General features: G+C 40.3%; 1 protein-coding gene across 1 annotated transcript in view; it reads right to left on the bottom strand.

Moving 5' to 3' along the window:
• The window catches only part of LOC132572703 (guanine nucleotide-binding protein G(i) subunit alpha-2), a 201,893-nt gene that overhangs the window by 6,697 nt on the left and 179,734 nt on the right, over nucleotides 1-15,462 (bottom strand). The window contains exons 6-7 of the mRNA XM_060240058.1: nucleotides 861-990; nucleotides 130-283 (exon numbers count right to left, since the gene is read on the bottom strand). Of these exons, the coding sequence (XP_060096041.1) occupies nucleotides 130-283; nucleotides 861-990 (284 nt within the window). The remainder of the gene's footprint in view (nucleotides 1-129; nucleotides 284-860; nucleotides 991-15,462) is intronic.

The raw sequence follows: 15,462 nt of genomic DNA, 5'->3' as shown, positions 1-15,462 counted from the left end.
AAGGCACAAATAACCTTTTAACATGCAACCTAAATTACACCGATGCAAATTCAAGAACTATGTTCCCAGGCCAAAAGGATCATAACATATGAGACCAGAAGTTGATTGAGGAAAAAAGCACTCATGTACCTGTGTACTCTGGGAAGCAGATGGTCAAGGGGCTGTGGATGATCTTCTCCTCAAAGAGATCCTTCTTGTTGAGGAAGAGGATGATGGATGTTTCCGTGAACCACTTGTTGTTACAAATGCTGTCAAACAGCTTCATGCTCTCATGCATACGATTCTATCAAGACAGTAGAAACACCTAAGTTACGATGTGTGCTTAGAAAAACAAAGATAATGGCAATGACTTGAGAGGTAAGTTTATTCTTGGGTTTGAGGGACTTTTGTGAACTACTAGCCACAACAGTCAGGCAACCGCAATGGGAAGAGAGGCAAAGGTATAAAAATCACTCCTTCCCTCCTCTTCTGTGGGTGGAGCTCTGCTTCTGCAAATAAAGTTGATCTCATTCCTTCCCTCTCCCCACAACAGACACCTGACTGGTGCAGCTATTAGTACATCCCTCAACCCCAACAGTAAACTTTTCTGGGATAGAAACGCTCCGTGGCGGGGGGAGTGAAGGTAGTGAACATGCTGGACAGTGAGTGCTTCCCACTGGAAGCTCTCAAACCAGTATTTCAAATTTTATTAACATGCATCACCAGGAAATCCTTCACTATAGTGGGCACTTCCATAATGTGTATCTGACATTCCCAAAACATAAAAATTAAGTAGCAAAAAACTTCAATAGGTACAGAGTGAAGGATATGCGTATAGGCCACTTTACCCAAAGCAAAGATAGGGGAAACATGAGTCTTACCATCTCTTCATCTTCTGCCAGGACCAAATCATAAGCACTAAGAGCGACACAGAAGATAATAGCTGTCACTCCTTCAAAGCAATGGATCCACTTCTTCCTTTCGGACCTCTGGCCCCCCACATCAAACATCCTGCAAGCAGAAATTATGGATACTGTCACAAGTATAGTAGTGCCAATGAACAAAAACCAATGGGAACTGATTCAGCGCTATCCAAGCCTAGCAAACACAGTGTGACACTGATGCAATCACTGTATCTGATACATACCTTTTGGCTATGATATTCCATGAATGCAGCCCCTAAGCAGGAAGTACTGGGTCATATTTGGAATCTGGATCCCAACAGTTTAATATCGGAATGATATCCATACCAATGTCTGGCCCTCATACTGTTCTGAAAGTCAACACAGTCACTAGCAAATGCAGGCAAAGAAAGAGGATATGGATCCTTCAAAGGTTTGCTAGAGGAGAAGGTTTTAAAAACGGTAATCCAATCTACCACTCAATAGCAGCACAAGAGGTGAAGTAACAGTCTAATCAGGACAATGGTGTGTTGACAGACTATAAGAAATGGATCACCTATTTGGAGTGTGAGAGTGGTTAGACAAGATTCTCGCTTCCTCCATGAGATCCTGGGTGTGTCTGACAACTTCTACAAAGATAGCTATTCTGGGGTATAAACACATAAGGATAGTAACCTCTTTCTTCTAGATCATGCTTACTGAGGCTGAGTTTGCAAGTTCATCCTTTAGTCATGAAAGAGTTAATTTGTTTATGTATGCATGCTAACATTAGCTATTTAGGTTAGGACCAATTAGGTCTTACACACGCAGTTCCCATATTCCTAATGAAAAGAGCTTTAGAATGTCTATTGGGTGATCAAGTTTTATTAGAGTACTATGTGTGTTTAGGCACGTTTGCAGGACATGGGGGACTGTTCAAAAACTTTCTCTTTCCTTGTTGTCCCATACATGAAGTTTATCATCCAAACAGCCAAAATGAAGCTTAGAACTAGTTAGATAGAATGTTTGTTATTTTACTTCCAACTTTTCTCTCCTTTTGTATAGTAAAGCTTTTTCTTACATCAATACACACATCTGGCTGCCTTCATTACTCTGCTAAGTATTCCAACATAAACATCTAACCACGACCAAAAACTGGCAAGTATATGTTTAATTCTCCTCCCTCTCTTCTATAATGTCTAAGGCAACTTAACCATTCTGACCCTATGGTATCAATACATGTCCATGCCGTGTCAGCAATAGCTATGTCAGGACATAACAAAATCTTTTGGTTATGGAGGAGGAATGATCACATACATGCTGCTGTTTTTAGTCACTGCCATGAGTATAATAGAATCTCTAGTTCTGGCTTAAGGTAGAGAGAAAGGGGAAAAAATAAGGCACTCATTTTGTTCTAGAAAATCAATGGTTCTGAAAGGAAATGTTTCTGCCATATTGCTATAAAAGGCTAGAATTCATTAAGAGTCTGGCATATATTAGGCCAAAGAGGGTAATGAGAGAACATACTCATATTCTTACTAATTATATCATTAACATGAAACTAGAAGTGTGTTACTACCTACGCAGACTGTAAAGGAAACACAACTGCCGTCATTCTATTTAACACTCAGAAATACTGTCTCTAATCCTACAGCCCTGAGAAGCCACCATGCTATTCGCAGGAGTTAACCAGATCATCAGCCATTGCTCAGTGATGGTAGAGGAATTAACTGCATTTTACAGCCTCAATTTTTGGTTTGATAGCAGTTGAGCAAGGGCCCTTCCTCTGCAAAAGAACTGTGTGGGCTGAAGCACAGTGGGGCAGGACTGTAAATGAAAAGATATATCAGGGGATGGGGGAACTGAAAACCTTAATCTAGCTAATGGAGCAATAAGTCATTTGAAAGCACATGCAGTGTTTAATAATCTGTTACCTGATCAGCAAAACGCAAGAAAGGCCATTAGTGGTATTAAAGAAACTGCTCTTAATATCAGGTAATTTCCCAAAGAAGCATGTGGGAACATGTCTCCATGCCCCCAAAAGCCAAGGCATGCTCAGAATTCCAATTACTTCAACAAAAATGCAGCAATCTGACAGTATCCGTCACTTTATTCACATTAGCCAATAAGGAATGTGATTGGCAGGTGGGGGTATAACAGCAGTAGCCACAATGCTACCTACTGTGGAGAGAACGGAAGGAGAGGAGTGGTATGCTGTTGGATTGTTGGATGGACTGATATTGATGGACTGTGTAACTGACTATTCTTTTGGACTGTGTGTACCTGTACTGTTGAACTGACTGTAAGTGGACTGACTTTGCTATTGCCTAAACCCTAATACAATTCTGTTAACTGGCTGTCTGTGAGTGTGTATTCATTAGAACATCAGCTGAGGCTGGGCTGACCAGAGTGGCCCTGCGGGACGTTTCCACTACACTCTGTCACAATCCAAAAATGCAAAATACAGCAAAGATGTACAGAACAGCTCAGAGGGGAATAATGAGATTGGTAACATTGTTTGGATCTTTCAAATTTTCTCCAAATTTCTGAAGACAATCTTACTTCAATCCAAAAGTACAGAAAACAGAGCTTAACCTTGCTCAACAACACAGGGATGAGAAAAATGCTTAACACAAGAGCTGCTTGGATCTAGTACAGATTCCTCAGATCATGTAAACTGTGCATTGTCATGGCAGTGTTTTGGAGCAGCAGGAAAAGTTTATGCCAGAGCCTCCAACGAACACTGTGGTGTAACACTTAGATGTAGATTTGTGGTATTTCCCACAAGTTCATGAGTGGATCAGCTTAGACTACTATTTACTCAAATATCTGGCTAAAATTCAGTATTATATCTGAGATCTTAATCTTGCATTCCTATGGCAGATGGACCCCACTGTCAAGCACTATGGTTTCAGAGATATAATGGCTGAAGTATTGTCTAGTAATGGCTCTGGGTACCAGTCATTTCCAACCCCCCTTTTCTCAGGTCTCTCTACAGGTCTTATCTTGGTTGGGATACTGAGATTTTTGTAATTGCCCCTCCTCCTCCTTTGATATAATATTAGAAGTAGGTTAGTTAACCAAACACGAACCAGACATTCAGTGGGGTGACCAAATCATTGACTTTAAGGACACCATATGTGATGATCACAAGTGGCGAAAGGCATGGGGACCCGAACCCCCACCAATTAATGAAAAACTATATCTCACCATAGAGGAGGTGAGATCGATTCCCAAGGAGTACTGAGACCTAAAAGCAGTGTTCAGCGAGGAGGAGGCTAATGACCCCCCCCCCCCCCCCGAGACACTGATTGTGCGATAGAACTGATCCTGGGCCAAGAACTGCCTAAAGCCGAAATTTACTCCATTAGCCAGGCAGAGAAAGTGGAGCTTAGGAAATTTTAGGATAAAAATTTAGAACGGGGTTTTATCCACCCAGCTACAGCCCCGCATGCTGCCCCATATTATTTTGTAAGAAAACGGACGGGGGCTCTGGCTCTGCACGGACTTTTGCGGGATTAACGCTATCTCTTCCTCGAACGCCTACCTCGTACCCTTCATAAAAGACCTTTTGAACACTGTGGCGAAAGGAAAAATATTTACTAAACTGGATTTGAGGGACGGCTACTTTAGGGTCTGCATAAAGGAGGGGGATGAGTGGAAAACGGCATTCAATACGCCTATGGGCCAATTCGAATATTTGGTGATGCCTTTTGGATTACGAGCCCTGGGGGTGTTTATGAACTTCATCAACAATGTACTGAGGAAATTCTTGTACCAAGGGGTGGTGGTGTACCTGGATGACATCACAATTTATTTTGAGGATCTTTCCTCTCACATCAAACTAGTGAGGGAGATTCTAGAGACACTATATGAGCATAAACTATTTGCCAAACTGTCAAAATGTGAGTTCCATCAAATGGAACTTGACTATCTGGGATACAGAGACTCGGGAAAGGTTTAGCGATGGACCCAGCGAAAATACAGGCTGTGCTGGATTGGGAGCCCCCCAAAACAGCTACAATCCTTCATCGGATTTGCGAACTTTTATAGGGGATTTATTCACGGGTTTGCCAATATCATACTACCTCTAACCGACCTCCTGAAAACGAAGGAGAGGGGCCCAGAGACAAAATGTCCTGAAGCAAAACTCACATGGACGAGCAAATGCCAAGACGCTTTTAATCGCTTGAAAAGACTGTTTACTATCGAACTGATACTAATTCACCCTGATGAGCAAAAGGGTTTTGTGATGCAATGCGACGCCAGTGACTTCGCTGTGGGGGGAATTCTCATGCAATTAGATGGCAAAGGGGCGCTGAGACCTTGCACGTATATATCTAGAAAATTCTCCGCAGACCAACGCTACTGGTCGGTATGGGGCAAAGAAGCCTTTGCAGTAACATTTGCCCTAGAAACGTGGAGATCATGGCTAGAAGGGGCGCGGGTCCCCTTCGAAATTTGGACAGATCACAAAAACTTAAGCGAACCTGACAGGTCGAAGGAAACTAACCGAAAAATAGATCCGATGGGTGGGCTTCTTTTTCAAATTTGACTTCACACTAAAACACATTCCAGGAACGAAAAACTTTCTGGCGGATGCACTATCCCGCCTACCTCAGCATAACAGTCAAAAGGAAGCAAACATTGACTCTCTAATCTCCCCTTCCCATTTAGGAGGGGCAGTCACCACCCGATCACAAAAGCTCCGGCAAGAGACTGAGAATCAATGGGGAATCAAATTTAAATTAGAAGTAGAAAAAGAAGGGGAGGCTAAGCCCCAGGGAGTCGAACAAGGGGAAGGGAGCTTCTGGTACAAAGACGGCAAACTGTGTGTCCCAGAGAACATACGCCAGGAAGTGTTACAGACTTGACATGATAGTAAAACAGCAGGCCACTTTGGCTACGTAAAAAATTTGCATCTTATTAATAGACAGTTCTGGTGGCCATTCATGAAACGGGACATTTCAAAATATGTGGCCTCTTGTCCGATCTGCCTAATGGCTAAAAGGAGGGGGGGGGGAACCACCCGGACTGCTCCAACCATTAGAATCTCCCGCAAGGCCGTGGTCGATGGTGTCACTAGACTTTATTGTAGAATTACTCCTCTCACAAGGGAAAACCATAATCCTTGTAGTAGTGGACATCTTCTCAAAACAAGCTCATTTCATCCCTTGCTCCAAACTCCCTACAGCTAAAAAGCTAGCACACCTATTCTTTCAACACATGGTCCAACTACACTCGTTCCCAGAGAAGGTAATTAGCGACAGTGGTGTTCAGTTCGTTGCCAACTTCTGGCAGGAGTTTCGCAAACTAGCGGTAAATGGCTATGAAGGGAAACCCTTCCCCTCCTTTCCGGGAGGGAAGGTGCTGAACAGCCCCTCTTCATTTGAACAATGGTGGGTAGCTTGGGGAAAGCCTTGGGAAGTATACAGGAAAACCTGGAAGAGACTTACAAAAGACATTATGATAAGTCCCACTCCCCCACTTGGGACTTCAAAGTGGGAGATACTGTATTTCTGTCAACAAAAAATTTACCAATCACTCAAACTTCAAAGAAACTGGCATATAAGTTTATTGGTCCCTTCCGGATCAAAAGGATTATAAACAAAGTGACTGTAGAGCTGGAATTACCTAAGATGTTTAGTAAGGTTCATCCTATTTTCCATTGCAGTTTACTCAAGAAAGACCCTGGGTCGACGCATTGGCACCCTCAACAACCAGCCCTGGACCCGATCCCAGTAGAGAACCAGAACCATCACGAGGTGGAAGAGATCCTCAACGCTAAAATAAAACGGGGGGGGGGGTGCTGCAATTTCTAATCGGCTGGAAACATTTCTCGAAATCACATGATGAATGGGTTTCTCACTACAATGCAGAGGCCCCAACCCTGATCAAACAACTTTATGCTAAGTTTCCCAAAAAAGGTCGAGGGAGGGCCTAAGGAGGGGCAATATGTCAAGCACTATGATTTCATAGAGATATAATGGCTGAAGTACTGCCGAGTAATGGCTCTGGGTACCAGTCATTTCCAACCCCCCTTTTCTCATGTCTCTGTAGCCATCTCGCAGAGGATGTTTATCTAACGGAACTGACTTGCTTTGTTTTAGTACCTACACTCCCCACTAATATCCCAGGCCTCTATAGGTCTTATCTTGGTCACGGGTTGGCGTTAGAAGGCTATTGCTAGGTAGAGGAAAATTACTGATTTGCCCTTTGAACTCAGAATTCCAAACGTGTCTGTTTGTATCTATATAGCTTGCTGTAACCTTATTTTCTTTAGTCTTCTCAAAGACAGTGTCTTATCTGCAACTTGGAGTTTAAATAAAGAAGTAACTTTGATTCAAAACAAAGGACTCTATTCTTGAACTACCTGTGCTTGACACCCACTTACTATCCAAGCAGCTAAAGCGAGCTTGATATATCCAGGCCACCTCTTACTATATAGTTGGCAGCTGATGCATGTGATACCAAGAAATTCAAAGTACTTTGGCTACATCTTTCTGAAACTGCACAGACTGCAGAAACTGACCTCAAACATTTGCTTCTATTTATTTCTAACATTTATAGCCCACTTCTCTTCCATCATGAAATCAGGATTCCCTGGAGGTCTCTCACCCCAGCACTGACCTACATAGTTTCAGCAAGACTGCAAAACCATGTGCCCTCAAACCAGCACTGGATCATATCAGTCTCATAGGTCGTTGACACCTGAAGACCTACACAGTTTTATCAATGAGCATGAGCTTATTCTTGAAATAGACTTCCTGCAAATGCTAAAAGCCTTTAGCCCTCTGTTTTTAGAATATCTAATTTGATGACTAGATCCATTTTGGCAAGCCTTAAAAACAACTTCCAATACAGATACGTATGGCAAAAGAAAAACAAAGAAAAGAAATGCATGTGCCACCCAGCCAAGCATTACTAAATGGCACTAAGAGTTGGCAAAGAAAGCTCTTTCCCCTCCCCTCATACCCTTCAGTCCAAATCTTTTTGCAGTTTAAATTAAACCTCTCCTTCTGGTTTGCTGCCAGCCTTCTGCACAAGCACACATGGATTGCTGAAACAGGCCGCCAACGCAGAGGAGCAGGCCAAGTGCTCAGCGTAACAATGGGAGGAAGCTGAGTGGGAACTCCATGCTGAGGAAAAGTGGAGACAGGAAAATCAACGTGACATGTAAGTAAACATCCACTCCATAAAATGCCATGTACAAGGGCCTCAGTGAAAAGCCAAGCACATATGCAAGTGCTGAGCAACTTACTACTGTGACATTCAGACTATCTTTGTCCCTGGGAGAAAAAAATGTTAACCAAATATAGTTACCCCTATTAATGTTTGAAGAGCTCTGCCTGGTTGCCATTTCTCAGGGCTGATTCACAAATGCATGCATCTCACTAGATTTCACATGATGACTGACAGTGGGATGGGTGAATCAATCCCACCAAAAAGCACTGAGCAGTATCCTCCCACTTTGCTCTACTACTAGCAGTATCCATTTCTGGACAAAAAGCCTTCCTCTAACACAAGAAACCTTTTTGCAGGCAAAATTTCCTCCTAGACCAGAGGAAAGCTCTTTATATTAGAAACATGTGTCACAGCTGCACAGAGTGATACTGATAGTAACACAAGAGGTCTATCTGAATAGTTACTAGTTGAAGCTGCAGTCATTTCATAAACACACACGTACAATGTAGTACTCAAATTTTGTAGGCCATGTATTGAAATGCACTACATTACTCTCTTTTCCTTCACTTCTGATATTAGCAACTCCTAACTCAGAATAGCAATATATGGCAGAATATCAACAACTAGCTTGTGGAAATCCTTTGAACTTTTCTACTTTGATAGCTGCAATTGTTTAAAGTAAAACCGTTCCCTGTAAAGTTCCCCGTAGTGTTCCACAGTTCATGTGAATTGTTCTCAAACCATGAGTTGAGCCCAAAAGCTGGTCACAACTACCTTATAAGTAGGTTTTGATGCCAGGAGGGAGGAGTAATAGGGTGATAGGAGAGGAGTGTAGGACATTCAAATGACCATGAAAGCACAGCTTTTCACTAACACTAGGTATTTATGAAACATAAAGATATAAACTGTTCTGTCCAGAGAAGTAACGAAGGTCAAGGCACTGGCTGAGGTAGAACTGGCCTGGGATTGGGTGCCAGTGAGAGAGTTGTAGAGACAGCTGAGGTTAAAAGGAAGACTCCTAATGATGGCCAGGGAGGAGAAGCAGACACAACACAGAGCTGCAAGATCTGCTGCCTGTGGAAGATAGGAACGAGGTGAAGAAGCCCCCTCTGCTTCTACTTCTGAGGCCTATGGAGGACACAAGGCTTGTAGCAAAATCGGAGAGGTGAGGCAGCCAGGCAAGACTGGGTACAAGCGCCACATGTTTATTGTTGACTGATGTGAAATTCCCAAGTTTTGGGGGGACTTCCAGTTTCGGTGACGCACAGCTAGAAGCGGCTCGGACCGACGCATCTAGAGCCGCTTCTAAATTGGTTTGTGGAGGGGTTGCCCCTGAAGGACGACTCAACTCTGGGGCCCAGGAAGGGTCCCAGAAGGCAGGGGGCTTGAGCGGTAAAATGGGTGTGTCAGCGGAGGCGGCTGCTCCCCGATCCCGCTTGCTCCTAGCCTCATCGCTCCCATCACCATTTTTAAATGGCAAGAGGGTCAGCCACCAACTTTTTTTTCTCTTCTTCTGCACTCTACATTTTGGACCTTAAAATCTTCCAATTTAAAGAAAAGTGACATCGATCCTCCTACTATTGTGTTTTTCCTATACTATCTTTTGAATGGCAATATCTTTGATAAGCAGGAAAAAGGAGAACCAGGACTGAAGCAGATTTCAAGTGGGGCAAAAGACTGAGAAGCGGGGGGGACTCTCCCTCATTGTTTTTCAAGGATTGCAAAAGTTTTTGCCTAATCTGGTAATAGTGAAAACACCTGCATGAAGAGACCACACCAATCTTCAGTTATATAAGAGACTTGATGGCTGAACTTAACTGATCGGCTTTAAACCCCCTTTGGGGGAGAAAAATGTTTTGGATGTTGGGAAAGATGCTTGCTTGCAAGTGTATATGGATGTGAAAGACAGCTAGCGTAAAAATACTCTGAAGCTTAAATTGAATGAATTTATAAGAGTTCTAACTAACTTTTAAAGGCTGGTGGGTATTTGATATTGACTTATAAGACACAGTAGGATTTCTGGCTGTAAGAAGAATATTTCTACAAATTTCCAAAGTGGATTTTTATCTATTCTTGTTGGATGATATGGATATAACCTTTTAAACTTGTTTTTATTTATTTTTTGCCTTCTTTTTATCTGTGGCTGTATTATTTTTGACTGATTTTCTTTTCTTTTGTTTGGATTATTGTCTTAATTTTTAACTCTGGATCTCAGTCTTGGGATTACAAATAGGGCATTCAGCCCTGGATTACAAATTTACACCTTGAAGTTTCTGAAATTTGAAGTTATTTGAAAGACGTTGTGGTGATTTGGATTTCAACTGAATCAGCATTCCTAAAGGACTTGTAATAGTGAATTGTTGTTGTAGTGAACTGAATTGTTTTGCCAATTGACTATTTAGTGTGGTTGGTTAAAAAGTTTTGTTTATTATTATTCTTATCATCATTTTGACTACCACAAATTGTTGATAAAAGCTAGAAGGTTGTTTTCTTTTTAAAACTACTTTATAATAAGGGCATTGCTTGGTGGAGATTAGCTTATCTGTTATAAACAGGAACATAGAGTTTCAAAACAAATGCTGAAGAGGCATTATTGAACTTGTGGCTGTGAGTGCGCTTACTCTAATAAGAATGGAAAATAAAGCTGGGATTGGTTTCAAAGAAACAGTAAAAAAAAGAAAAGCGAAAAGGAAAGCCACCATTTCCTTCACCTAATGCTCCACCTGGGCCAGGGAAATTTACGACCATGCAGGGAGATATGAAAGAAATGCAAAACACCTCAATGATAAGAGACAATTGTTGTTAGAAGGACATGATCTTACTTCGGGGTGGCATGCATATTTATGGTATCAAAGACTTGAAGACCATTCCTATTTTAAGAATCACTGGTTTCGAAAATCCTTGTACCATACGTGGTCATAGCTAAATTTATCAAAAAATTCCAAGATGGGTTTCTCTAGTAGAAGCATTTACTCATCCAAATCTTCTAAAATCCAATCAGAATTATAGGTATGATGACTTGTTGGAAAAAGATAACCAATTGAAAACCAGAGAAGAGTTGGAAAATATGGATATCAAAATGAACTGGTGGTTGAGAATGCAAGTTGAATCCAGATATGTCAAAGACAAGGTGACAGGTTTCAATACAGACCAATACTCATTTGACAAAAAAAAATTGGGTCCACAGGAAAAGCTAATCTCCAAATTTTATGCATATCTACTCCAAATGAAGACACAAGACGAAGTTGTAAAAGATTGTATGGTCCAATGGGCAAAAAATTTTGGTCATAATATTACATTAGAAGAATGGGAGAGACTGTGGAAGCTCAATGTTAAATTAACTAGGTCAGCAACTTTTAAAGAAAATTTGTATACAATGTTTTATAGATGGTACTTGACTCCACAGAAATTATGTGAGACAGTGAAGGGTTATTGGAAAATGGTGCATGGAATATTACAGAAGATTATGAAGACACAGATTCAATTCAAACCTGAACTATTTTTATTAAACATATTTCCTGAAGACTATTCCAAAGAAGTGAGACATTTGTTGGCACAGTTTAACACAGCAGCCAGGATTCTCTTGGCGCAGAGATGGAAATCTCAGGAAATTCCCACGAAGATGGACTTGGAGGGAAAAATTTTGGAAACAGCAGAGCTGGACTTTCTATCCCAGCTGTTGGCTGGGAGATCTAAAGAAGTAAGAAAATGTTGGATGAAATTTTATGTCTGGTTAGACACTCAAGACTCTTAAGATTCTCTGGTGTGAACTTATTTCTCTTCCCCCCCCCCCCTGTAATTTATATTACAAAATTGCCTTAATGGAATTGTCAAAACTAACAGATAACTTTAACAAAAGATTTATACTATAAAAAGTTGATGATGTTTAGTATAGACATAATAATATGGGACAATTTATGTAAAGAAAGTATTGTAGATGTAAGCTTGTATTTTTCAAATGTATTTTTATGCAGAATTAGGTCAAATGTATTGTGCTTTCTATTTCCCCTATCCCTTACCCTTATTCTTTCCAAAACTAATAAAACTCTTCAAACTAAAAAAAGAAAAGAAAAGATGGATTTACTTTGCAAGAGTGCCCCAGAAACTACAGTAAACTACAAAAGGGTTAAGAACCACTGGCTCCCCGCTGCCTGAAGCAGTCGCCATACCAGTATAATTAGCCAAACAGGGCATTTATACCCATAGTTGTATCACTATCCAGTTCTTCCCTTCTGCCTGGTCAAGATAATCAATGTCAATTTCATTCAACTGCTTCAGCTGTGAATCTTGTATTGTCTTTTCCTTAAAAGTGTAATGAGTGTTGATTGTCACTAAGAACCTTATGCAGGGCTTTTTTGGTAGAAAAAAACCAGCAGAAACTCATTTTCATATTAGGCCACACCTCCTGACATCACTATTGTTTCACACAAGGATTTTTTGTAGAAAAGGCCCAGCAGGAGTTCATTTGCATATTAGGCCACACCCCCTGATGCCAAGCCAGCCAGAACTGTGTTCCTGTGTGTTTCCTGCTCCAAAAAAAGCCCTGACCTTATGGCTAATTTGAAATGTGTTATGCAGTTGTCAAATATGAAAAAGAAGTGACTCCATCTATCAGGCTGAAGTGTCTAAGGCTTTGGGTAAGTCAACTTTCATCAACCAGGGCTTTTATGGCCCTCGCCCTGGCCTGGTAGAAGACGCTCCCACTTGAGATCAGGGTCCTATGGGACTTAATACAGTTCTGCGGGGCCTGTAACATGGAGGTGTTCTGCCAGGCTCTGGGTTGAGGCAGTGGATGTCCAAATCATTCAACCTCCCCTGTCCACAGCCCCTCCCAGTGCCCTTGCTATTTTCTGATTTTACTGGGACACTGGAGACGGGGTTTACTTTTTATCCAACATGAGGCATGGAGTTTTTGCTATTAATTGTTGATACTATTTATTGTTTTATCTTTGATGGTTTTATGATGTAAGCTGCCTGAGACCATTTTGGGGTAGGGAAGGCTATAAATCGAATAAACAAAATGAAATATGTTGATTTTAGTTTGAGGGAATGTTATACTGTAGTTCCATTGTTGATTTCACAGTCCTGATGAAGACTGAAAAAAACCCTGCCACTCAGGAATAGGATACTGACCATTTGGAATCCTGGAGAATCTCTGCTACAAGAGACTCAGAGACATTTGTGTACCTACTGGGACATCACTGCACCCTGCGGAACTTGTTTACTCTATACTGAAACAATACTATGTCTTTTAGTTGCTGTGTGTCATCCTTAAAGGATTTTTGTGTATGGACTTTAATATTGCGAATTTGTATTACATCTGAATGAAACTGATGTTGAATGCATATGGTACTATTCATGGAATTTTTTCACTTTTTAAAAGTTTTATTGATTTAAACTACAAAAGAAAAGCATTGCAGAAAATACATAAAAAAGAGGGGAAAAGGGGTCTTGACAGAATGGGGAAAACAGAAACCAGTACAAATGTATCAGTTATAATTCCACCTCCCAATAAAATGCTCAAATCATTCTACCTACAAGTATAAAAATCTCCTTAAATGGTACCTTCCTTTCTTCCTTTACCAGAAAAAAGGAATGATTTCTTTTAATAAACTAGTAAAGCAATGTAAATCTAAACACAAATTAAATATAACCAGTTAAGAAAAAAGATTTTTCTTTCAAAACTGTCAACGCCAATTTTATCTAATTTAACTTAAGCCTATTATAAACACAGATTAGATTGTTGATTTAGCAAAATCCTTATTAAAAAAGCACATAAAAATCAATTCTTGAGCCTTAGCAAATTACATAAAATACAACTGAATAATTTGTCCATCTCAGTCTAATCCATTTCTCCTAATAACATATTGAAAACAAGTCTGCCAAATTACCAAATCTATCAAATTCCACAGCAATTATGCTATCTGCCTTTTCAACCTTTAATCCTACTCGTATATTATAAAATATCCCGCCCTGAGCCCACCTCGGTGGGGTAGGGCAGGATATAAATCGAATAAAATAAATAAATAAAAATAGGCATACTGTAAATACATCTACTATATAGAGAAATATGTTATCTGCACTCATTAGCATTACTTTTTTCAAAATCTCCCTTATTCTTTTAGAATCTAACCTCTGTTCATTATTAATGGTTACATGTTTATTTATTCACAAGGGGAAAAAAAGAACCCAGATTCCAGAGTCCTTCTTCCCAAAGATTAAAAACTTTTAAGTTCCTTTGATTTCTGCACCCATATTGCATCCGAGGCAACCCATTTAATCACAGTTTGTCTTTTGATATCACATTTCACTTCTTAGTCAGAGTTCCTTGTCCAGCCATTCACCAACGCAGGAAAAAAAATTCAAAATCCTATCCGGGCTTTTTTTATGGGGGCATCACTTCTGTGACACCCCTCCAATAGCCAGACTCAGAGTTGCCGCAGAGAGACGATCTGCAAGCAACTCTGAAGCCAAGATGACGGATCCCAAAAGTCCCATGGAATTTTTTCTATGTCTATCTTCTAGTTCACCATGGTCCCTTAGATATTATTAATGGTCAAGACAATCAAGCAAAGAGGGAGCTGAATAACACAATTTCCAGACTACTATGGTAATCTATCTGCACGCGTGCCCATGCTCTCTGAGAAGTGGGAAACAAAGCCATGCAGAATTCCATGGGGATTCTTTGCATGCAGACTAAACATACACAGGAAAGGATTATACTCCTTTAATGGTGACCAGATTACTTCTCAAGTATTTGCATAAGCATAGCATTCTGCATTTGAAAATAATGTTACATGGTTTGTTAAAGGATATCGCATATAACACTGCTTTGACCTGAGTTATCTTAAATTTAGATTTAAGACATTGTGTTCTGGGAACATTATGAACTCTTGAAGTACAAGTATAATATGACTCCCCAGAAAACAAAAATTTAATGTACAATTAAAAATTAAAATTTCATGTACAATTAAAAGTTGATGTTTCTGAAAATATTTTCCTCCACAGTGCTTAATCAGTTTATATCTCCTCAAATAGGACCAAATACTTTAAATGGAGTTTTAAATTAAGCAGATATTTAGCTATATCAAGGACAATTACTGTAAGGATTTCAGTGATGTGTATTTACTGTGACAATTACTGTTTTTAAAAATGCACACATTTTTCTCTACCAGTCTGATGCTAACTTTCAGTTCTATTAGGGTGTAGCTATGATATTAGTTTTTCATACAATAATCAACAGAAAGCCACATGAGGAGATTGTGAAGTTCATATCACATCCTGTGATTTGTCAGTGTACTCCATCTCCTTTCTAGCTTAATTCTGCAGACACTTAAAAACAGTACTGAGAAGGTTATGCAACTCGAATTACAGTATCTAGTTTCTCACCCTTTGGGGATGTGAGGTCTTACAAGCA

The sequence above is a fragment of the Heteronotia binoei genome, chromosome 5, assembly GCF_032191835.1.
Source record: "Heteronotia binoei isolate CCM8104 ecotype False Entrance Well chromosome 5, APGP_CSIRO_Hbin_v1, whole genome shotgun sequence".
Lineage (NCBI taxonomy): Eukaryota > Metazoa > Chordata > Lepidosauria > Squamata > Gekkonidae > Heteronotia > Heteronotia binoei.
Note: the sequence above shows the minus strand (reverse complement) of the source record. Positions and strands in the feature narration are given on the sequence as shown.